The 26256-nt window shown below is 40.9% G+C and overlaps 1 protein-coding gene across 1 annotated transcript in view; it reads right to left on the bottom strand.

The window, feature by feature from the left end:
* Positions 1 to 7460: 7460 nt before the first annotated feature.
* cpne9 (copine family member IX) overlaps positions 7461 to 26256 on the bottom strand; it is a 61052-nt gene continuing 42256 nt past the window's right edge. The window contains exons 7-20 of the mRNA XM_086108944.1: positions 25313 to 25376; positions 24257 to 24360; positions 22851 to 22955; positions 21032 to 21073; positions 19951 to 20026; positions 19679 to 19732; positions 19056 to 19117; positions 18481 to 18527; positions 17688 to 17869; positions 16047 to 16174; positions 15695 to 15797; positions 13733 to 13790; positions 11865 to 11938; positions 7461 to 9830 (exon numbers count right to left, since the gene is read on the bottom strand). Of these exons, the coding sequence (XP_085965070.1) occupies positions 9666 to 9830; positions 11865 to 11938; positions 13733 to 13790; positions 15695 to 15797; positions 16047 to 16174; positions 17688 to 17869; positions 18481 to 18527; positions 19056 to 19117; positions 19679 to 19732; positions 19951 to 20026; positions 21032 to 21073; positions 22851 to 22955; positions 24257 to 24360; positions 25313 to 25376 (1264 nt within the window). The 3' untranslated portion in view covers positions 7461 to 9665. The remainder of the gene's footprint in view (positions 9831 to 11864; positions 11939 to 13732; positions 13791 to 15694; positions 15798 to 16046; positions 16175 to 17687; positions 17870 to 18480; positions 18528 to 19055; positions 19118 to 19678; positions 19733 to 19950; positions 20027 to 21031; positions 21074 to 22850; positions 22956 to 24256; positions 24361 to 25312; positions 25377 to 26256) is intronic.

Below are 26256 nucleotides of genomic sequence, written 5' to 3'. Positions count from 1 at the left end.
TGTTTGGCCACTTTTACTGAGTCTCTAATACTCTCAAGTTGCCGAGTCATGGGAGGAGAAACTTGATTTTGTACGACACAGTGGATGTGGTATAATAGAAGATGGAATGTGGTGAGGATCCTGATTATGACTGTTTGGCCTTTGAGATATAATTCAGTTTTTAAATAATGGACCTTCACGTTCATCATCCAAATTCTAAACAAAGGTGCTCAGCCACCAACCCCCCCGCCCCCCCCCCCCCCCAAAAAAAACAAATCTCCCTCGTCGTCCTTGTGCCTTTAAGATCTCAGACAGCTTCGAATGGCATTTTGTGACGCTCACACATTTCATGCCGTATGATGGACTGAGTCTGCTGGCCCTTTGCCGAGATGCATTAGCAACTCAGACTCAAGAGTACCGGTACATATCATCTTGAGCAGGGCTGCAAGAGAAACCGTCACGCACAAGGGCCACATTTGATTTTTAAAATGCACGGATGGGCCTGATCATTTGTCGATCAGGTTCGCAAAAAAAAAAAAAAAATAAAAAAAAAAATGGAAATGTGTTTATTAAAAAGGTGAAGTCTTTGAATTTAATCTTGAACCGCCCCCCAAGTGGTCATTTTGTTATTTTGAATTGTATAATTAATTCATTAATTAATTAACCATTAAATTAGAAATTGTTACACGTGTTTAAAATGTTTATCTTTTTCCGGAATTTATTTGAACTTTACAATTTACAGTCAACCCAATAACCATTTTTTTGATGAGCCAAATGAATGAAAGCATGAATTAGAATGAGGAAATACAAAGTACATTGTAATGAACCAATTTTAGGAAAAGAACAACAATGATTCCATGTTTACTGTATGTTGAATCTTGAATCTTGTTGTATGATTGACCTGAACTGAAGAAAACAACCCTCTTGCCAAAATGAGCCGGTGTACTTCGATGGGTGTTCTGTGCTAAATTTCGGTGCCCAGCTCGTCTCGCATAAAGAGGAAGAGCTGCTCACTCTGGCAGCCAGCAGGAGTTAAGACACAGACGTTTGGGACACTTTCTGATGCCAGACATTCCATTTTGAGTCCTTGGGTCTTCATGACTTTTTGCTGTGGATTTACAACTTCAGTAGGCTCCATTTTGTATGAAAAAAAAAGGTACTTTGTTTGTACATAGTACTGGATTGTACACTACATAAATTGGATGTTAAACCTTCCTCACCCAACAGACCAGCAAATATGAGCACACTCTTATACAAGAATAGCGCTACAGCGCTGCTAAAGGATGCTAGAGCCCCTTCAGAAATCTGTGTTGCTCCAGTTAAGCACCGTCACCACTTTATTTTATTATATCAAATACACTTTATGAATTCAACACATATAGTTGTTGAAGTACAGTACAGATGTCGTGGGATACGAATCCGGGCTCCAGTCTTCCTGTGTGGAGTTCATATGTTCTCCCCGGGTCTGCGTGGGTTTTCTGTGGGTACTCCAGTTTCCTGCTGCATTTCAAAAACATGCATCGTCGCTTAATTGTCCATTGATGTGATTATGTGAATGGTTGTTGTGTGTCCTGAGACTGGCTGGCAACCAGTTCAGAGTGTATTATGTCCTATGCCATCTGGGATAGGCTCCCGGGACCCTCATGATGATAAGCGGTTCAGATAATGGATGGATGAATATTTATAAATTATCTCTCAGCCCCTCTACGTATCAGTCAAGTCCCCCTTTAGCACCGGGAGCAAAAAAGAAGAAAAAAAAATCCTGGAGCTGTGCCTGCTCTCGTATTGACGTAATAGCAGACGGGCCAAGGCCACAACTGACTCAACCACCCCTGCTTTCCACACTCAACTTAGTTTACCAATGGATAGACCTTGCGCCCTCATTAGTAGAAAACTGCTTTTGAAAATATGATTCTTAGCAATTACAATGTAAACAAGTAACCGACTGTAAGCCTCCATAAGGCTGTTTTGAGCACCATTCTGTTTCGTATTTTCCCAGCCTGGTACTTACTGTGGACATGGACTGTATGTTGTCATGAGGGTTACAGTAAAAAAGCTAATTAAAAAAATAAAATGTATTCCTTGGTCCAAAATACTGTGAAGAAAGAGTGAAGCAACACAGTTTGGAAAGTGAATGCTGTATAATGAAATGCGGGTGCAGGTTAGTTTCAAGGTTAAAGAGTAAGCGGATGACAGGTTAATGACCCCTGACTTCGCGACACCATGACGCACATTTTATATGTGGCACAGTTCAGTTTTTAAAACCAAACTCACTTTGATTTTGGTTGGCAGACTTTTTGTGTTGCGATTGTTTTCATTTCGACAGCTGGTGTTTTATTCATCAACAGAAAATAAACAAAATCTTTCATACATCTTTGGGCTTGTTTGCACAGTCCCCTTTCCGTTTGTTTAACCTATTAAAGCATGACAAGTCCAAAGGTTCGAAAAGTACCTTTCAAAGGCTTGCCAATCAATTCTGGTGGCAACAAATCATGTGGGTTGCATGCAAAAGCTAAATAAATAAATAAAATAAAATAAATTATATATATACTGTATATTCCATTTAGTATTCGTAATCGTTCATTAAAATTGACATTTTTTAAAAAATTCAATAACACCATCGATAAATCCTCAATCCACAGCCATCCATCCATATATGCATTTTTACACGCAAATTAAGAGACCAAAAGTACTGTGGACTTTTTTTGGGTACTTTGACCATTTCTCATTTTCACCAAATAAATGGAAAATATGTGATAGCGGAGCTGAAAGTTCTATTGATCATGACAACTCCCGAGTCACATGTGAGTGGTTTTGCATCGATTTATTAATAAATCCATTGCAAGTTATTCAATGTGAATACCTAAAATGTTATCCACTTTTGGTTACCAAATTGCAAGAAGTAGCACCCAGTTAAGGGTCGCGTGTCCACCAAATTCACAAACACACTGAAGTAGACCGTGCACGAAAGTGATGATGCGACTGTTTTGACACCGAGCGCAGACGACCATTCTTTCTTTTTCCAACCTTGCTCATGCGTCTGGGGCGAGGCAACTCCATGCCCTCTGGAATGCCCAGAGAGGCGCACCATGGCCCCAAACATGTTAGACTAGACTTGGGCTGGCACGAAAATAAAGTTACACCAAATACTGCTCAAATTGTTCTCAACTGTTCTAATGCGTTCAAAATGTTGTGGCAGGATGAAGAATGAAGGTATTCAATCCACTCTCTTCTTTATTTTGCTATCTGAAAGTAGTTTGATACAATAAACATGCCCCTCGGATGATCCATTGTTAAAATTGCCTCCTCTTTTCCACAAAGTGACACATTGAGCGCCCGCTCGGTCGGCAGCAGACATATTGCCGATGCACTTTTGAATTGGGTTGCATTCTCCCTCTCTGGTGATTGTTTTTTGAGTGGTTTTGAGGGCATCGGTGTACTTTGTATATGAGGAAAGTAAGCAGCAATCCCATCTAAGTGTGCTGTTAAAAGGATTAATTTGACACCGGTGACAGATCGTAGCAGCCATATGGAGGATAAGTGTATTGGAAAAAAATATATCGAAGCTGTGTATAGAGTGTTTGCCAAATGCGTTGGAACAAAGACATCTTCCAGCATCATGAAAGGTTTTAACGCAGACTCTTTCAGTTTCAGCAGTTTTTTATCATTCTAACTTTCACCCACTAAAACCAGATTTTCTGTTCAGGAATGCAAGTAAATATAGCCATATAGCCGATATGTCAAGGAATAGTCATAAACTTTGCTGTACTGTATATGTGGAAATTCAAGGAGAATAATAATACTTGAATAATCTTTTGGTATCTATCCATCCATTTTCTAATCCGCTCACGAGAGTCGTGGGTGTGCTTGAGCTTACCCCAGCTGTCTTTGGGCAGTCGGCGGGGAAATCCTGAACTGGTCACCAGCGAATCGCAGGGTACACATGGACGAACAACCGTCCGCGCTCATTCTCACACCTCGGGACAATTTTGAGTGTTCAATTAGCCTGCCACGCATGTTTTTGGAATGTGGGCGGCAAGCAGAGTACCCGGAAAAAACCCCACTCAGGCAAGGGGAGAACATACAAACTCCACACAAGAAAACTGAAGCCGGAATCGAACCCTGCACCTTTTGCACTGTGATGCCGATGTGCTAACCAGTCGACCTCCGGCCCGCCCATATTTGAGTATTAGGAATAATACTCTATTGTGGTTGAAGTGCAATCTGCATATTAATCATTACAGAAACGTAGTCAGTCCAAAACAAGCGCTTGTATCAAATATTGTGTCTTTATGAATATACTAATATTCAGTTATGACCAGCAGGCTACTTAATACGTGCGCGATTGTGAATTGTGTGCAATGTTTTGATTTTGCCACGTAGCAAAACGAGGTAAGGCGAGCACAGTCCTTGCAGAGGAAGCAGCTTCTACTGCAGAATAGCAAAGCGCTCATAGAGGTATTCATTCGCCACTCACAGGAGAGTCTTTTACGCAGCGTATGTTTGCAGTGTCCTTGGCCCTATAACTCTGTCCACAGCGCCTCTCGGCTTTGACAGCAGAACAAAAACAAAAAGCTGTTTTATGAAGCAACTGACTGAGGTCAGTGGAAAAACAGAGAGGCCTCATTGTTGTTATGGCTCAGGCTACTGGTGCTTCTCATTGCGTGGTGTTGAACATGACGCCACCTGAATTATTTACGCGTTATTAATGTGCCACATTGAAAATCGACCACTCGAAATCGAACAAAGTCGATCTCCCGCGGCTTTGACAAATCACTTTCGGAACGCCGACACCAATAATTCAAGCACTTTTCTTGTAAACGCTCGCACGCAACGTTACAGCTGTCTGTCCACGTGCAGTTACGGTGCAGTTTGTTTGCCGCAAACTTCAAGTCAGCCTCTTTTTTTTTGCTGCAGGTTTCATTTATATTTACCCACACTTTCCTTGAGCTCAGCCTCTGACCCATTACCCAAAGTCTCACAAAACCTGTTTTGTTTCAGTCCCTTTTAAACAACACATATTTTTGCCAGATGTTGCTCCTCACTCCATTTTCCAAGTGGCTATTAATACAGAGTTATGTTCAGAAAATGTGAGTTGTCATGACAGCGGGACTTGCTTGTTGATGTGCTCAGCCGTTGCAGAGTGAGTGAGCGATTGAGGTGCCACATAAAAAAAAAAAAAAAAATGAAGTCACTTTGGGTAAGTACTTAAGAGACGATCATGAGGCTGAGTATGTTACAGTGGGCTCCTTCACACTGCTGCGCCATTCTCCCTTAAGTGGCATGTTTACGTCCAGTGGCCTCTTGAGAACATTTTGTCTAATAGCTCTGAAGTGTGTGCCCCGTCGTCCAGATTCAGCATGCACGAGTCAGCACTTTTCCACTTGGCTGTTAGGTGTACCTCACTAACACTCGATTATTAATATTCGTACATTTAAAAAAAAAAAAAAACCAATGTGGCAGACTGCTACTGATAAGTGCCGACACAATTAAGACGGTTTCATATAAAAAGGGGACAACCCCCTTAGTATTAGTGTCACATTAAACAATAGCATATACTGTACGTCTACTTAAAAATGAATCCAGATGATTCTATTGTGTGCAGTCACTAAACAAAATAAAATGGATTAAATTCAACACGCCATTTTTTGTTTTCAGTGTAGTGGCGGAACCCTGCACACTGCGCACCTCTTCGGTGGAGTTCTAGTGCTTCGTTGGGTGTGCGGTGTGCTTTAGCTCTAATAATATGGAGAAAATAGTTAAACATTTCCAGAAACAGGATAACAGATGCAATGCATCCAGTAATGGTGTAAGATGATGAAAAAAATAGCTGCAATCCCTTGAGAATTAGGTTAAGACAAAACAACTGCACCGTATTTGGTAGGGACAATCAGAACACTTTTCTCAATTATACTCTTAACATAACTAATAGTTGAATTTTACAAGTCATACAGCACAGGAGTGGAGCAGTTTTACTTTTGACTATTAAATGCCCCACGTGCTCTCAGTTGAGTTTTGTAGTTCCTGAATGCTAGTGGAAATTGAAATTTCCGACAAGAATGAGTCCAAATACTTTGAAATCATAGAAAACAAAAGCATTTTGGTGGTAAAATATTTGTGGAGTACAATGTGACATGATTTTTAAAAAAAAATTGTTTTGTTTTTGTGAACCGTTCAACAAATAACACATTTTACCTAAGATGCCTTTGGTGGTATTTGAACGGAAACCAACAAACTAACTACAATACATCATTCCCGTCACAATGACTGAGTCAAATAAGCATTTGCAAAGTAGGTCGCCAGAGAGATTTCTTGCTGTCATTGTCAAAGGCTTTTTATGGATGAGATGAGAGACAATGTTGTGGAGTGAACCCTCAGAGAATAATTACTCAAGCCTGCAGTCTTGCCTTGACTTCTCTCATAATAAGCACACTTTCCAGAACTTGGCATCCGTTTCCAATGAGAGAACTCGGAATCTGAATCAAAATCTGCCGTGCGTCAGGAGCGTGAGAACAGTGAGCGACATTCATGAAGGAATTAGAATTTTTCCTCCGAAGACACGTCAAAATCTACAGGGTGCTAACAATGATAGGAGAAACACAAACAGGCTGTTCACTCATCAAAACATTCAAAAAAATGCTCCTAATTATTTTAAACATGCAATACATTAAATTGTATCGGGTAAAGTATAGGCCAGAATTTAGCAGTGTAAGCTACTTTTGATAGTCGATAGCTAGCAAGCGAGCTCGATCGCGCTTGATTTTTCCCTTTGTTTTAAGAAAACTTTTGATGATCGTGAAAAGTGTATACTGCAGGTCTACGAGTGTTTATTGTAAAATGTTTTGGGTTCATCATTTTTCAAATGGCAGTTCGCTGACCAAACTGATGTTGCCCACCTCTGGTAATGATCAATAAAGATAGATACCGGTAAATATATTTGTTTATAATCCTGTAAATTATGCTTTATCATTCATAGTCTGAGTCTCACAATGAAGTCGTTGCAGCTTTTTTGGAACGTGTCGCTGTCGTCAATTTTTGATATGAGTGAATACTAAAAAAAACTATCGCTTTGAACATTAAAATCTTGCCTTTGTAGTGTATTCAATTGTTTGCAAGTTGAAAAGGGCTTGCAAGTCATTTTATGTGTTTTTATTTTGCTTTGACACATTGTCTCCACTTCACTGGAATTGGGGTATGCGTGTCTACAACAACTGCAACAACTCAAATGTCATAAAAAACCATGTCTTGAAATAAACAATCATAAAACCCAGTTCCCACAGTTGTTGTTGCTTTAGTAAAAAAACAAATACTATACCAGCATGGCTGTAGAACCCTTATTATATATTGTAATTCTCACACACACACACACTGAACTGTGACCTTAAAAATGAAGGAGTGAACTGTTATTTTTACGTACCATTGCACCCTTGGCGTTCATACATGTAAAGTGCTCCAGAGGGAAAACAAAACTACGACACAAGTTGTGTTAAAAACAAGTTTGATGGTCCCTCTATTAAACCACTAAAACTCACAATACAGCGCACAGCCCCTTTTCACATACCACCACCCATTTGATCAAAGACATTTTACCACTTTGTGTTTGACCAGCTAAGCAGTTCAAACATTTATTCCACCAAAATACAACATAGACTCAGCTTCACACCAAATATAAAAGTTTGCTGTATTGCTAACAAGCGTCTAGTGTGAAACCAGATTTTATTATTGGTATATATACTGTATATATTTTGAAACCACATAACGAATGAAAACTTGTATTTTCTGCACAGCTGTGCATGGACATGTCTATACATGCATAAGCCAGTGATGAGAGACACATAAAAATATTCGATTGTTAAATAAAGACCACAGGCTTCAAGCGCTCTCAGTCTGAATACTTAACTCAATGAGCTAGTGTATTGCTGAGCTTTGAAAATATTAGACAATTGTATTTAATGTGTTAATGACAGGTAGGCTTGGTCTCTGCTAGACAATGCACACAGCACTTGATCGACGAGTAAAATTCAGATTTTTTTCTGACGTGCACCAACAGCCACAAAATTAAGTACACCACCGCTGTTTCTCATTTTGAGTCCAACTAGTGTATTACGACCTAAGTATTAGCAAGATATCTCAGTTCACTTCTACACGATGGCCAACCACAAAAATCAAGGTTTATAAAACTGAGCATTATGGTCATTATAAAAAAATAATAATTTTCCCCCCAGGTCAATGGTTGTTATGGAGCTCTGTAAAAGTGTACCGAATGTTGTGGCCGCTTAGTATATCACTAATCTATTGAATAGCAGTGATCAGACTAATTGGAACACTTACACGTGAATTCCCCAACATGCAAGGGACTCGATGACAACATCATCTATTGTCAGAATACAAGGCCATAAAACTGATCCACAAACTTGCACAAATGTTTACAGCATCCTCTTAAGCCACCATCTCCACGCGAAATAAAAATACATATTAAAAAAAAACACGTGCTGGATGAATTAGACTGCATTGTCAAGTCATTTCATCACTATTATAAAGACGGCCGTGTATGATGATCATCGTGGTTTTCATGCATAATACAGATAGGTTGTCTGTACAAGTGATGGCCACAAGAGGGCGACCTTTATTCACGGCTCAGTTTCTGACAACCAGCAAAGTCGTGGCGGGGCGAGGAAATAAATAGCGGTGGAAGGTGGGAGGGAGGCATGCAGAGGGCAATCCTCCACTCAAAGTCAAGTCTATTGCTTTTCAAAGTATGTGCATTTGTCCATCAAGGAGCTTCTTCTCCACAGTAATGCATACAATGCTCATCAGAAAGTGAAATATGCGCCTTTTTTGTGAACCTCGTTGCCGTCCCCCATTTTACATCACCCGCCATCCTCCATCTTCATTTCAGGCATCATGTTAAAAGTCTCTGGATTTTCCTTTTGTCCTCCTCACTCGGCTCCGCACTTCCTCGCTCGCTCATGTGCGCGTGCCTCACTTTTCATTTCTTCGCTCCCTCTTTTTCCGCCTCTTCCTCTTCTCTGCAGGGCAGCCAGCGAGGGAGACTGGCATTTCTCTCACAGCGGGAAGGCAAATCTGCACCCTGCCTCACTTCACGCAGTGAAAAGATGGGCGGGTGTGGCAAAATGAATTGCGCGCGTGTAGTTGTGTGTTAAAGTGTTGAGTGATTTGAACGAAGATACAACTGGATGTACGTACATGCCAGGCAACAGTTGACTAATTCTATTCAAGTGAGTATTAATAAAAGTGAGTTTTCAATGATGTAAAATTAGAACTTGCACCCCCCCGGACAAATTAATATATTGCAATATATCATTGAAAACCCGAGAAATTTGCCCTCGAGTGCTCAGACGTAAGCAGCGCTTTAAGGCAATGCCAAGACCATCCCTGCCACATGGCAGCTTTATTTTACATCGATCATCTAATTGATGATGAGAAATCAACACAAAGCGAGGTTGCTGTTTATTTCAGCTTTAAAGTGCAAAAGAAGCGAGGATGCGGTTGGTGTCAGCGCTTTAACGCACTTTAACTTGACTGGCGGCGAGAAGAGATGAGACTTTTGTTCACTGCACAGAACCAAAGCGGCTTCACTTGTTGGTCGTAGATATGAGTCAAAAAGGAGGAGAGAATTTCGGGTGGGGGGGGCAGTTGCAGACGAGTGGGGTCACTTGGCGCAGTTACGGAAGTGGCGAGGAAGAGATGCCCGGCCGCGGTTCGATTCCTCGACTTTTCATGAAGGACAACAGTTGGTCGGGGATCTCGGCGAGGACGTCCTTTGCCAGCCGCGCCATGCTGAGGACTTGGTTTCCGGATCTGTCCACGTAGTCTCGGAATGGAACAAACTGCAGTGGCATGGAACAAACACGACAAGTTCAATGAGTTGTTGCGACTAATTCTGATGAAACAAGGCTGCTGCATTGGCTCCTCTCTTTTTGACGAAGAGGCAATTTTAAAGCGAAAACACAATCACTCAAGGACATTTCTCTCCAACCTCTTTCATCCTTTGAAAAAAGGAAATAAATAAATAAAGACCCCGCGACCCTAGTGAGGATCAAGCGGTTTGGAAAACGAATGAATGAATAAATAAAGATAAGATATAAAAATGTATGTAAGTATTTATCCAATGCTTACAGACATTTTCCCATTAACGCTGACCTTTTTTTTTTTTTTTAATGGAGTCATTGAACGAGACATACTATATTATTTATTTATTATTGATTTTGACTCCTCTGCGCTGGGCCAAAGATAGAACTTGGCCGACGGTGGGGAATCCAATAATCAGACCCAGGCAAGAATTCCAATACCTGATTTCCAGAGTTCAGTGGCGCTTAGAAATCTCATCAAAAACTCAAAATTGGGTCAATTTATGGCTCATTCTTGCCTTTCTTGGTTGCAAATACTCAATTGTGATGGTGTAATCAACGTATCTTGAACATGAGCATTAATGAAGTTAGGTTAAGTAATTTACGTTAATATTGGTTAAATTACGATCTCCAGAATTTAACACTTGAACCCTTTCGGGGCCAGCGGTTACTCCGGTGGACAGCATATCATGTGATCAGGTTACAGAGTGCACGAAAGGGTAAAAAAAAAAAAAAGATTTCGGACAGTGGCCAATACAAAGTTTCACCCATGAAAATCATTCAAAATGTACTTGATTATTTTTAGGCAGAAAAGGAATTATAAAATATTATTATATAAATGATAAAAAAAACAGTAATTTAGACCTACACCGCCTATTTTATATCATTAGCAAGTTTGACCAAGAACATTTAGTAAAATATAGCGACAAACAATAACTATAAAATCGACTGAATACATGTAAAAAAACAACCAAACCAGATCGACCCACTAAATGAAGGCTACCGATTTGCAGCCAAATCAATGTGTTAAATGTGCATGAAAGTAGGCTACATGAACCACCTCATTGAAAACAATTCGAATCGGGGGACTGCGCAAATTATTTGAGGGGAACTCAGCTAGATTTTTTGCCAAAGTAGCAAAGTACATTATCCACCCATCCATCCATTTTCTAATCCGCTTATCCTCACGAGGGTCATGCTAGAGCCTATCCAAGCTGTCTTAGCTGGATACCCTGAACTGGTTGCCAGCCAATCGCGGGTCACACATAGATGAACAACCGTCTTCTCTAATATTCACACCTAGGGACCATTTAGAGCAGGGGTGTCAAACTCATTTTTGTCGCGGGCCACATTTTAGTTACCGTTTCCCTTGGAGGGCTGTTATGAGATTAAGAAGTCAAGAATAACTGTTGATTCAACTCTTGTTTAAGTTACCATCACGAGAGGTTTGGTAAGACATTTTAGAAAGCATCATGGAACTTGACATGTTTGATCTGCTTTTGCGGGCCACCTAAAATGATGTGGCGGGCCAGATCTGGCCCCCAGGCCTTGAGTTTGACACCTGTGATTTAGAGCGTTCCATTAGCCGAGGGGATTACGCTTTCTTTTGGTATCTTCCTAGACTGCGCCGTTGCGAGAGGGAATGCAGCCGATTTTTAATTTTTTTTTAATCATCTAATGGAAGCAACCCATCATCTCCCTATCAATTCAGCACAGAGAGGCACACGGTCGACAGAGAGTTCGGCATGCGATGAGCACATTTAAAAAGAACCGCAAGAAGATCTCTTCTGGCGGATGACATAAGATTGGCTGGTGTGCTGTAGGCACCCGGAGACCGCCTTCCACCCACGATCGGGCTTCCATGTGTGAAACGTTGATAGAGTGCAGATGAGTTAAGCTAAAGTGGAAGAAGCTAACCAATTTAGAAGCTGGCTGAAGACTTCTTTCACAACGCACTTCTACGTGACAACTGAAATCTACCCATGCCGAGCTCAATGGATTGGTGATGAGTACCTGGACAATGTCTCTCTCAGCGAGGCGCCCTCTGGAGGATACTCTCACCTCATCTCCATCCAGCTCTTCCATTGCTAAAAGCAGAAGAGAGAGAGTGAAAAAAAAAGACTCAACAACAGAGCCACTGAGAGGGAAACTGAAAATGACTAATGTAATTACGGAAATGGAACGGCATGAGGAGAAAGGTGGTGAGTGGGGCATGGATTGAACATTTTAAGCAAAAAAAAAAAAAAAAAAAGTATATATATCATCACTTTAGCCAAGATGGCACAAGTTTAAAATTACTGCTCAGAAAATTGAGAAGCCCAGTCGTTTAAATGTGACACTGCGGGAGCGCTTCAGAAGATGCAAATGATAAAAGGGGCCCTTGTTGGGCAAATGTGTTTCAAAGTCCTCAACAGCAGCGCCAACACAATCACGCATTTCATACATGATGCATTTATATCCAAGCCCCATCCACAAATGAAAGGTCTTAAAAGAGGTCAGATAGTTTTCATCTTTTGAGTTACCACTCAAAGGTTTGAACATGGTTTCTCATTCTATAGTATGAGAAAATGTGTGCAAATGGTTGGCTGGTAGAGTCCTATTTTTATGTCACATGCAGGCGGTCACTGCTGGGTTCCAGACTGCCCCTAAATGGTGGCATTTTGCCCCTGAAATTTGAGACAACATGAGCCCTGAAGTTGATGTTTTTGTGGCTTAACATCAAATGTGCTCATTTCCATCAGATGTTTCGTTCTTGTCAAAGTGAACGTCAAGTCAAGCTTTATTGTCAAATATGCTCTCTGTGCAACATACAGCACAGGTGAAATTTCTTTCCTCTCTCAACCAGAGTGCAAACATGCAGTGCATTGAAACACACACAGCTAAAAATAACGGCAGCAAACTGAACTGCATAAAAATACATTTATAACAATAGCAAACAACAGACAACCAAGGGCACTTGCGAATTTATGTTGCCGACTGCAGAAACTGCTGCTCATCACTTTGTGTACAGCCAAACAAATACGTCACAGTTCAACCACGACGTGAGACAACAATTCTCATACAATTGGAACTCACACACACACACACACACACACACACACACACACACACACACACACACACACACACACACACACACACACACACACACACACACAGCACACACGTAGCACATGCGACCTTCGATCATGACTGAATGCATTCACTATGAATCCTGACATTGGATTAATTCTCGAACTAGAAGAAAATAAAAAAACAATCCAACACAGGATCAATTTGAAATTGTCACACTTCAATGAACCATGGCATCAGCGAAAGGTTTATAGCTGTCAGCAAGTGAAGGTTTGACATTCAAGTATACCACCTCACGGTTGCTTGCTGGAATAAATTAAGCATGGGTCAATCATCAGGTTTCCGATTCAAGATGAATTCAAGGCTTTTTAAAACCTATTCAGGACATTTTTTAATGTCATACTTATTTCACAGCCAAACAAAATCCGTGAATTGGGGTTGGGTCAACACAGATGCAGACCAATGTTTTTTAAACATAGGTTGGATATGTTGATGTTATTGTTTTTTTGCATTTTTTACATTAGCTAGTTACTTATTGCATTCATTCATTCATTGAAGGTGTGACTTATACTCCAAAGCGCCTTATAGTGCGGAAAATACGGTAATCAGAATACCGTGTTTAGGCTAGTGGGGCCGCATAAAACATTGAAAAGAAAGTTTTTGACTTCCCCTTTCAAACAGTATATAAGTTCTTTTTTTAAAAACAGTAACAGAAGTAATAAAAGTAAGCAAGCTACAAATTTGTCATTCATCATTATTTAATTTTTTTTGCCAATCATATTCCAACCTCCCAAAAATGCTGTACTCACCATCAAACTCAGCGGGCCCAACACCTACGATGATTATAGACAGCGGGAGTGATGCTGCCTGCACAGGAGCAAGCACAAGAGAAAGAAGACAAGAACGTTCATCGCTGTGACAGCAGAGAGAGCGACCGAGACGTAAATTCGGCATTGCGGGAATCGCACTTGAAGAGGAAAAACAAAATGGATTTTATTTCATGGCAAAAGTGGAGAGCAATTACCGTTCAAACCCTTCAGAAATGCAGGCTGAAGTCAAGTGAAAGACGGAACATTCATACTACATGTATGGATGACACACGTTTCGCTCCAAGGCAGTAAAAACGATAAATAAACCTGAAAGCTGAGATGAAAAGGCCCTCAAACCTTTGCCATGGCGAATCCTCGAAATTCATCAAATTTAGCATCGCACAACTGTCGAGGTAAGGCTATCGGCTTTTTGATTGGCGCTCATTTGGAGCAAAGTCATCAAAGTGCAATCCCTGAAAATCCAACAAAATGGAAGAATTTGTGTTCGGTTTCAGGCATACATTCTTGAGACTTGTTTTGAAACTGGTGTCAACGGTCTGATTTGTGCTAACTTTCCAGTAGGAACCTCTGAGGGAGTGTGCCTGCATCCTCATAATTATTATAATAATATGCATCCATCCATGATCACGGGGAGAACACGCAAACGGCACACGGGTGCGGACCCGGAATCGAACCCTGCACCTCCGCACTGTGAGGTGGACATGCTAAACAGCCTTCATTATAAAAATAAAAGTATATTATACTTGTACAGTGGTACCCCTACTTACAAAATTAATTGGCTCTGGTAGAAATTTCTAAACTAGAACAGTTTGTTAGTAGAGACGCGTTTTCCATGTAAATGCCCTAATCCGTTCCAAACGACTCAAAAATCGGACATAAATGTTTTATGAAGCATAAAAACACATCAAAATATGGAACAAATACATCTTACAATGAGATTATTGCACAATAAATGAGAGTTGTGCATAATGCAAAAAACAAAGAATAGAGTCAAGAATAAAAATGATGGTCATGAAACAATTACCGGTAACTGTATCCTCATCGTGTTTTACCCTCTTTAGTCTCTCAGAAGTTGTTTTTGCCTGGCGTTTTGTAAAGAACTGATCCAAGGACGTTTGCCTTTGTCTGCTTTTAACAATCCTTCGAAAATGTCCAAGACAAACATCAACATAGTGAGCGATCGCCCGACTGGTGAATACTTTTTCTGGGTGATTTACATTTACGTAAAACTATCGGAACGCCTCATGGCCCGAGGGGCGAATGACGAGGATGCTGCATAGACACGTTTCTCCAGTATCCAATTATCTATCAGTCTACACACATAGACACATACGGTAGTGGTCCCTCTTAGCCAATGGGATGCCAGGAAGATGCAGGTCATAGCCAATGACAGAGCAGCTATAAGTATGTTGCGTTCAGGAAACTCGGAGCTGTGAGTAGCAGCCCATACTTTATTTTTACCTTTCGTATCTTGAAATTTCTTTCGTAACTAGAGGCAATACTTTCCTGTTGAGGCGTTTGGTAACTTGAAAATTTTGTATGAAGACCCGTTCATAAGTAGAGATATCACAGTATATCATTATACATATTATCATGGCTATAACTTATTGAAAAGTAGGTACAGAACATTACAATACTACAATGAATTCATTAATAGAATACTAATCTAAATTTGTTCAAGTCACCACAGATAGAAGTCTTTTACCGACAAAATGATTACTTTTTTTTGTCTAAGCTTGTGCTCAATTCTCATGACGAGCACAAGCTGTCGGGATCTTTGACTGGCTAGCAAATCCCGTAAAGGTTTTATCGTGTACAAGATTCCGTATGGGAGTGATATGGGTTGAATGACTGGTCACGCAGGATAAATCGGCTGGAATTTAACGCGAGCCGAAGAAATGTGATGGAAACATGTCAGCACAAACATGTGTGTTTACTCACATTGACCACGGCCTCTTTGGTTTGGACCATGTCAGATATGACTCCATCTGTGATCATCAACAGGACAAAGTACTGCGAGCCATCTGTTATCTCTGACGCACAGCTGGGACACACACACACACACACACGTGAGCACGGACGTTTGGCTAAAAGTAGACGATAAAGCCACATTACACAGAAGTTGACAACAATTTCGACTGTCTTCAACGGTATTACACACATATGACCTTGGGAAACAATCGGCATCGGTGCTCTGCTTTTAATTTGGCCAGCGGTCTTAGATGATCAACAAACACAATTGCAATCGTAGGAAAACGGCCATTGATTCCCAAAGCCATCGACAAACACTCACTTTGCAACTTTGTTGATAACAGGCGCAAAGTTGGTCGGTCCATATAGCTGCACTGTTCGGAGGCTTTGGAAGTAGGCCTCCATGACTCCATCAATGCCGACGCAGTTTGGATTATCACTGTTGCCACCCTGTAAAAAAAAAAAAAAAATATATATATATCATCAACGTAATAGTAAAACAAATAAGATAAAATAATATGAATGCATAAAAAAATAAAACAAGACCAAAATGCATTATGACAGACAGCACTCTTCAACCCGTCACTCATATTCATAGTACTTACGAACGTCTCTTCATACGCGGTTGGAACGAATTAGGGCATTTACATCTACTTACAAAATTTTCTAGTTCAGAAATTTCACCCAGAACCAATTCATTTCGTAAGTAGCGATGCCTGTGTACTGTATATGTATTTGATAGTTTTGCTCTTAAATGAATGACTGCTTTAAGAAGTAAAAGCAGTTTTATTAAGATATCCTTTATTTGTCCCGCACTGGGGAAATTTACAGTCAGAGTTCAGAAAGGAAACCACTAGGTAGGGAGAGGGAAAAAAAAATGCACCTTATGCAACTATAATAATAATAATAATTTAAAAAATAAGACAGTGTCAATCGTGTCTGTTAAGCAACAAAGTTGTCTATGTTTTCACTATATTAAAAAAATTATACGTACTGTATATATATATACATTTTTATTTTATTTTATTTTTATGAAGAATTTCCTACTGCCCAAGTCTGTAGGAGTACTGCACAACAATTGAAGCAGTGCTTTACAAGTAAACCATGCAAATTATTCTGAAACACTGATTTAGTCGTGCATGACACGAAGGCAGTAAAACGGTGAACGTGAGGAACGTTTTCAGGAGTGAATACGACGGCTTCGGTAAATTTGTGAGACATCAGCTCAATGAGCATTGAAAGCACGGGTGTAAAACTCAAGGCCAGGGGACCAGTTTTCAGCCTGCTGCATCATTTCATGTGGCCCATTAAAGCCAAAACAGTATGTCGACTTTATTCTTCTTGACAAATGCATTTCCTTTTTCCCTTCTGTCAGATAATCTGTTCTAAAGCTGTAATTTTTCTTCACCCTCACCGGTTTTGCAACCATTTATTTTCACCAAATCCTCTTTCAACATAAATACAAATTAACTTTGTTGTTCAAAAAAGAATCACAGTCAAACGTGGGGACAATTGTGGACGTGTCTACGTAAGAAACGATGAGGGTGCAGCGTATCGACAGTGTTCAAGCGAAGAAGTTCCTTCTCCTTACTGCATATTGTTCCTTAGCTAGTCTTGCACCTTCTGTATTATTTCCCATTTTAGTCTTGTTTATCGATCCCCTCCACTTATCGGGATTATTAATTTATACATATAGCTAAATCATACACGATCGGTAAAGTGCATTACGGTGACAAAGTGAGGGCTGTCTGGAGAGCCGATGCGGAAGGACGCACAAGTTGCAAGGTGAAGTGAAGCCGGGAGGTTCCCGCTGGCATGCAAACGAGCACAACTTCTCGGCCAGCCGTTGTCGCAGCAACAACTCCTGGCCCCAACAATATCCTGCCGTGCGTGTGCATGTGCACATATGTGTGTGTATGTGTGTTTGTCCACAGGTGCGATGAAATGTTGGTTTGTTTCTTACCAGTGGGAATGCGTGGGAGATTTTGCCATCAGGGGGCATCTTAGCGCCAAAGCCATAGGCAGGAAAGAGCTTGTCACTGTCATAGTCTTGGATAATCTCACCCACCGCTTTCAGGGCCATGGCATATGCATTCATCTGGTACGGGCTCATATAGTGGAGTGAGGTGGGCTGGGATGGATTACCTTGCAGGGCAACAAACAAAATAAAATCAAGAGAAGAAGTCGTATGCCCCCTGCCTTCTTTGTCGCTGTTGTGGAACTATGCGAAATGGATACGTGACATGATATGGCACGGAAGTAGTCTGGTATCTTTATGTCCAAACGAGCGGGAAAATGCCACAGCTTGCCAGAACCGCTATATATTTGTCACCGCTTCATCAAAAAGCTTTGGTTTTGCTTGGAATAAGGAGGAGGAGGGAGGAGATGAACTGCAAAGAAGCGGAATGGGTTCGTCCAACTCTAGTGTCTTGGCTGGCTCGAAGGGAGTTTAGGTTCGTCCATGAGCTACAGCTCCATGAAGGCTGCTTTGAGGTGTACCTCAGGATGTGCAGAGAGCAGTTTTTTGGGTTTTTTTAAACATCATGCTATGTCCTTAGTCTTGGGTCCCAGACTTTGGAATACTGGCACGTCCACCACCATCACTCTCATTGGATGCATCAAGCACCCAAATTGATTTTCTGATTCAGGGGCCCACCTCAGGTTCCGCGGCACGCAGTACACATACAAGGAATAAGTTGGTTAACGTCGCACCGCATTGTGTTAGGTGCACTGTGAAAGGGCCTTAAGAATCTTACCATTTGATGCTGTAAAGTCTATAGCAACAGTGAAGTTCAGCTGCGTCCTGGTGCGCAAGAAATTCCCCCCAAAAAGTGAATAAACAACAAAAAACACACGTCAATACGCATGCAGGAAATATAGCGCATGTGAAAATTTATGAATTACAAAAATAATTACAGCATGTTTTAGTATTAGAAATATATGGTTAAAGCGACTCTACCAACTTGTATATTAATTAATTATGACAAAACAGCACAACAGACTGCAATGATGTCAGATTTTAGTTCACTCATTAATATGCTGTGACAATATTCAGGCCGCCACTTTCTGATTCGACGAAACAAACAAAATACTCAATTATAAGTGAATGAACTGAATACAGAAAGGTGTTTACATTTGAGATTTACCAGTGCAAAATTCCTCAGGTGTAATTTTGTCAAAGTCAATACGAATTCATTGTGATGCTTACAAAGCCTTTGGAGTTTCAAAGCACACACACACACACTCAGCCCCCCCCACACACACACACATGCGTGCACACAACTGGGTGGCATTGACACAGTGAGAGCCGGCTAATCATTATTCCACTCACCCTCCTCGGATGAAATCCACAAAGGTGTACTCGGACTCCACTTTGAAGGACAGCAGAGTTACCTTGTGTTTACACACACACACACACACGCACTCGTCAAAACAGGTAAACTACAGAGAGGAAATGCAAACGGAGCCGCATTCATGCCAGGAAGGGACAAACACATCCAGGTTGCCAGAAGGCATAGCAGATATTGGGCAAGAAAGACATGAGCGATAATTGGCACGAGTAAGAAAACATGAAATACCAATGGGAAGCCAATCATGCCAATTTAGTGTGAATTTGTTATTCTCATTATAATGCCTCAAGGAGAAATTCAACTTACGCTTTGCTGTATGTTTTTGTTACACCTCGCACAGAGAACCCGATCACAAATGCAGGAACGCGAGGAGAGATTCAGAGTGAAACAGGACTGCACCACTTAAGCTGTGAGGGTGCCTTGCTCAAGGGGATGTCAACAGCAACCGTCGAGCAAAAGAGCATCTCTCCCAACAACTTGTGGCCATTGTTCTATTTTTGACAACAGCGGGACTTGATCCCGTGGCTTCAAGGCCCAAGTCCTCACACCTGAGCTGCTGCCCCCCCTACAAACAGGCATGTGCAGGCTTGGCGGTCAAACTCACAGTTCCTGAATTGACATACTTCTTCTTTTTGCCCTTCTTCTTGGGATTTAAAACCTGTCCGTGAGGGGAAAAAAAAGGCATGACTGAGGTTACTGTACGTGAGTAGATCGTTGCGACCGATGATGCCTTTTTTTTTTGGCATGCATTTACAGAATCACCATCCGTCATCAGCCGATACTGATGACTTCTACAGTGAAATTTAGCATGCCTTGCGCTGGCAATGCAATCGTGTTTTTCCAATCACATTTAAATAACAATATTTTGGGTTTCACCTCATAGACGTTGAACTGGTTCTCCCCGCGAGACAGTTCTCTGTAGCTGGTGGTGAACTCGCCAATGAAGTCGTGGCTGCAGACATACACCCACGCAGGGGGCAAAGCATGAATCCAAATGTCATCGTCTGAGACAAAGTGTCAAGCCTATTCACATCTCCGTCTGCGGGTCTGCCAGATTATCTCCCCTTGCGTCATGGTCACCGTGTGAGTTTTCTGTTCCAGTCATGAGCAAATATAAAAAGGATGGATATAACCCCCCCGGGCCCCCCCCCCAAAAAAAAACCAAAAACAAAAATAAGCGATAGGAATATCCAAATTGTTTGTGTTGAAGTTTCGAAGCTGATTTGGTTTGGGACTGGGCAACAGTTCCTCAAATAATCACTGTATGTCTTGTGTAAATAAACACATCACCTTAAATTAATGCTGCCCTTTTTCTCTCAGAGGGGTGCTGTAATTATCTACACTATCTCTAATACCGCAATACATATTTGCACAGCAGACATGGCGTCTATTAAGTGGAGTTTCATGAATGAGTGCTGGTGTATGCACTACGAAGCATTCTGGAACAAATGCTGTTAAAAATCTCAATACTGATGCCAAAAAATAAGGCATAGGGAGGGAAAAATTATTAGTTGATGATCAAGGCCATAATTCTATATACTTTGCGGAAACAAGATGGAAAGGTTCATGTTCACGAATGACCTGTCTGCCGGAAGTCATGAATCATTTCTAAAAAGAAAATTAATGATTATGTTGAACTTTTGAAAAAGGCGAAATACACAAAGCCTTTTTGAAGGACAAAATTGTGTGAAGATTCATAACGTCTTCATTGTATGACAGAAAATGATTCTCATTCAGGGCCAGGAAGCAGTCGGCATACAGATGCAGTCACAGCAATGAATTATTATATCTGAAATGTTCAACAACTGTCCCATTTTAAAATGGTGTACGCCACAGAGGTTTTGTGTACGCCAGAGAAATGTGACATGAAGTTAAATCTTTTACGTTGTGCAACGAGAAAAGTCTTCGCAGGAACATATTTTAAAAATAAGTTCACACTGAAGTAGCTTGTCTTTACCTTCCATCTCGATCCCAGTCATAGACGTCTATTTTTACAGTCCTGAAATACAGAACACATTTATGAGCATGACAGTATGTTTCAACGATTCAACATGTTCCCCTGCCAGTAGAAAGTTTGAATATGAATTGCAACACTGCTGAATTTAAAAAATGCAACACCTGCTGGCACCACATAGCAAACCGAATGCTTCATGGAAACCAACCGGAACACGACTGGCAGTGCAGGAAAAAAAATGGCTGTTCCAATGCATTATTTCAACACAGTTGCTTTTTCCTTTTCTTTTTTTTGAAACATTTTATCTCACATATATCTTGCACATTCAGTCACCCTTAGAAGAAGCTGGTAGAGCCAAGTTGAGGAAGAAGAAAAGGTAGCCTGGCAGGATGGTGATGATTTAGATGGAAATGGAATGCACTGTACACAATTCAACTCAACTCAACTAAACCGTATTTCTAGAGCACTTTAAAACAAACACCGCTGTATGTAAATTGCTGTGTACATGGAGCAAAATTAATTCATACAACAAAAAATAAAACAAATTAAAGGCAAAGACAGTAGAAAGCACATTTCATCCTGTTTCTCCACAATATCAGCAATGTGTGACGTGTAGTAGGCAAAGGTCTACCATTTCCAGTGACCGCAGCCAAAAAAAAAAAAAAGAGACATGGTGATTTGTGCCACATATGTCACCCTGGAATATGTCTGATTTTGTTTTCCCGCTGATGACATACCAACCACTTCCGGGAGAAAATGTCATTGAGGTTAGTCATTTGTTCATGTATTTAGCCCCCCCCCCCCCCCAAGTTATTTATGATTTTTGATTTACTCATACCTAATTTTGTGCTACATAATTTTTTTATAGTGATTAGTTTTTTGCTTTGTTGTTGTTTTTTTAAAATTGCTGTTGGGTTTGGTTTTCATTTTTGTGATTTTTCATTTGTGTTTCAGTGTTTTTTTTCTTTGCTCTTGTCATGAATTTTTTGGCGTTGTGCCTTTTAATTTTTCATATTATTTCTTTTTTGTGTTATTTTATTTACTGCTGTTGTGTTTAATGTTTGGTTTTGCTCTTTTTTTTTTTAAATTTGCTGTTGTTTTAAGTTATTTGTTTTTGTGTTTTGCACTTCAGGGCCACTGTAGTAACACAGCTTACTCAGCTCACCCATTAACATTTAAGTTCATTCCCACATGGAAAATTGTGGTGTCTCATGAGGACACCAAATATAAAATATGCCGGTCATAGCCCACAGTAATTCTGCTATTCGCTGCTTTTTGAGTTATACTGACGAGGGGGGGAGCAGTGTGATAGATGCACACGGTCTATATCACATGTTGAAAGATTTGCATCATCTGAGGATTGCTGTTTTATTTTAATGTTGCAAAGAAAAATCTCAAATGCCGCGCACGTTTCGGTGTGTACTGGTATGATCAAATTCCCTCAGGGAGAAGTGCAGCCGTGAAAGGCATTAAGTATATGCAAAGTGCACCTGGCTGCAAGTGACTATCACATCTGCTCGGCACAGTCGGAATGTCGGCTTTAATGCAGAGTGCCGTGTGGAAACCGAGGCAATCTCAATAACACCAGCGCTGGTCCCCGGGACAAAATGACCGACTGCTGGCATTATTCTGACCGCCGCGGCAACACGTGATGTCATCTACTTCCAAAGTCCGCCTCCGATGGATTCAGGGTTTATATCGGGGCAATGAGCTCGGCAATAATTACCGCACACGCACCATAAAAAGCACCACCATTTTACTTTGCAATTTATTTTTTTTGTGTTCATGCATTTATGTATGATAGTGGCAACTGTTTTCTGACCTGTCATAGTCGCCGTTGCAGAGAGCTCGAACGGGGATGGTGAAGGGCTGCCAAACCGGGTTCAACGTGTTCTTGATCACCTCCGTTTTATGGCAGATGGTGAATCTGTCGCAGAAATGGAAAAGACTTTGAGAAACAAACAGACGAGACAAGACAGGCTTCGTTTGCTTTCCCGGTGATAATCGTGCAGCGTTTATTTTTCGTATCGCCCCGATGCGCCAATGTCATTTTGTCTCGAGAATATGAGCAGATGGAGTTTTGACATTTTGAGCCAAGTCTCAATAGCTTATTTCAATCAGAATGATAAACAAATGAAACCGGATGGAAACACTGTTGACATTGTTTAGCCACATTGTTTTTTTTCTCCCTCCAGAGTCCTCACAGCATTTCCCCAGACTTTCCTCTGAATATTTATAATATTTTACTTTTGCCTATTTATTGATTCAACAGTGTTTTGTCAGGCACAAAAATCGCAAAAAACACTCCAACTCCACAGCTTCTGTCAAAAATAAATAAATCAGCGTGCATGATTGTGATCAAATGTGTGGCTTTTTGTTATGTGTTGTTTTTATTATTTTACTTTGTGTCGTGTTTTGTAAAGCGCTTTGTTACAGTTGCAGCTGTTGTGAAAGCACTATACAAATCACGATGTATTGTCTTTCCAAACAAATTCGTGAGAAAATAGACTTGAGCCTGATAAAACGATGTACCGGTAGTTTAAATTGTTTATGAACGGAACAAAAGAAAAGAAAATTACCTTCAGTTCTACCTTCCTAGTTTACTGAACGCCTGTCACTGGGCTAGAATATGTTTCATATCGTTTTCATAGTTATATTTTTGGACACGCATTTAATGTTCAATTGCTCAAATGGGGCGGCCCAGTGGACGAGTGGTGTCAACTACACAGTGCAGAGGTCGTGGGTTCGATCCCGGCTCTGGCCTTCCTGTGTGGAGTTTGCATGTTCTCCCCGTGCCTGCGTGGGTTTTCTCCGGGTACTCCGGTTTCCTCTCACATTCCAAAAACATGCATGGCAGGCTGATTGAACACTCTAAATTGACCCGAGGTGTGAGTGTGAGCGCGGATGGTTGTTTGTCTATGTGTGCCCTGCGATTGGCTGGCAACCGGTTCAGGGTGTCCCCCGCCTACTGCCCGAAGACGGCTGGGATAGGCTCCAGCACCCCCCGCGACCCTTTTGAGGAGGGTCGGAAAATGGATGGATGAATTGCTCAAACAAAATTTCACAAGCCTGAACTGAAACTGAATTACATATTGAGTTCATGAACACTGTCAAAATAAAGGGAGCACACATCACATTACATCCCAGATCTCGACAAATAGTTTCACACAAACACAAATAATTTGATCTCATGGGTTAACGATAGCCCACGAGGCTTGTCAGACTCACGTTCCATCTTCATTGCTGCGGTAGAAAACCAGGAAGGGGTCTGACTTGCCAAAAAAGTCTTTCTTATCCAGCTTGTTGGCACACAACTGCATAGTCGCAATATCCTGTGAGAGAACACACATCAGGGGCGGCGAAAATATCTCAGAATCATTGAAGATGCAATTTGATTTCAAAGGGAGCAACCTGCGCAATTTAATTCTTTTTTATTGAGACGAGACCACAGTTGTTTGTTCTTTTTGTGTGACAAAGACGCGGTAATTTCTAACTCAACACCCCATCAGAATGCAAAGCAATATCCAGAGTTACACTTGTATCATGAAGATGCAACATCCCAAGTCGGCAAGCAGTCAAGCCTCATCTTCACAATGACTGCTGCATATAGCGCCGAATTCAATCCAGTGTTTCATTTAAAGTACGCATCAGTGAGAGAAACACATCTTATCATGGATCATCTTTATTATAGTCAGTGAGGAATGGGGAATAGCCTCATCCATATTTATGGCTGGTTACACCCATTAATGAGACGCTGTTTTATTAAGGCTGCTGTTTTCAAATGCTTGCTACGGCTCGGTAGGAGAGTTGCATTGTCCTTAATGGAAACTCGTATTCGTCACATCCAGTAGAAAGGGATTCCATCCATTAGAAACTTTTGGATGTGTCAGTGTGCACAAGCGTCATGGAACACAGCTAGAGTATTTCTGTTGGGCATTTGGGTCTTTTCCAGTGATGGGATATTTGGGACCAGCCCGCTGACGCTGCAGTTAAATTGATCAGATTCAGTGGTAGTAGCGGTAGTAGTAGGCGTATCATTACACTGTTTATGTATGAATGTACGAGTGGAGCAACACCGTTGGGGATTGGGGGTTTCTATTACCAACCCAAACAACAACATATATACTTGAGGCTTGACTAAGTGATTCCCGTGTGGAACTCCAGCTCATTTGTCACATTTCACGCTGTCTTATAAAAGTTGGGCCCATCATTAAAACTTTTCAGCACTTGTGTGTGTATACCTTATTATTGGGGCACGGCTTAAGTGTGTGCTAGGATACTGACCCTGCAGTTGCTGAGCTCCTCAGCAGTTAAGATAATGACCCCACACTTCTTCCCTGGAATTCCACTGCAAAAAAAAAAAAAAAGATGATTGATGCATGAAATTAGTCATATCGTGGTCCTCTGTTTCTACAAACATAGATCCTACCGCACAAAACTGTTTTGTGGAGTTTGCCTATGATTATACATCCTCTCCATTTCACCCTTTGGTCATATTTTACGGACTGTATAGGGGCAAATTTACTTAGTTGATTCAATGTTTTCATCCACGCCAATGGCAAAATCCCTGCCCCCATAAACTTGCAAAGCCATCCTAGCCAACCAATAGCGAAACAAAAGTCATTTTTGGGTAAGGCAGGAAAAAAAAAACCCTAAAATGGTAAATCCACGTAACGGGAAAAAGACGTGTGGACTTATCACAGAATGTGGAGTGTCAATAAATAGCAATATTACCAATCAGTGTTTCTGGAAAATTAGGACTTTGATGGATTTGATAATGAGGATTGATCCAAAAATAACAAGTACATTGTTAAATACTTGAATAAAGTAGAACAGAAATTATAGTTTTGCTCTCGCTGGCTTTTTAAAATCATACGCTAGCATGCATGCATGCCAGCATATTGTTTAAGCTAGCCTATGTTTTACCATGCCTGCATCCAATAACATTATGTGACTTGTGTATGTGTTCAATACATAAATAGCACCCGTAACTGACACTACGCCTTTTAATACGGTGCACCATTTGGTCATGAAAATACGGTCATACGAGAGAGTTCAATTGTTCCGCCTGTCACCGTATGCCACCGGCATAGATAGATGAAAAAAGATTCCATTTGCAATGAATAATTGCAAACTTTTGAACACATTTATTTTATGATGATAATAATAATAATCATAATAATAACAATAATAATAATTTTCCTCAGCACCCCTGATAATATCTCAAG

The sequence above is a fragment of the Hippocampus guttulatus genome, chromosome 1, assembly GCF_054856545.1.
Source record: "Hippocampus guttulatus isolate MCC_2025c chromosome 1, RoL_Hgut_1.0, whole genome shotgun sequence".
NCBI classification, from domain to species: domain Eukaryota; kingdom Metazoa; phylum Chordata; class Actinopteri; order Syngnathiformes; family Syngnathidae; genus Hippocampus; species Hippocampus guttulatus.
This window is presented reverse-complemented; position numbering and strand designations above follow the sequence as displayed.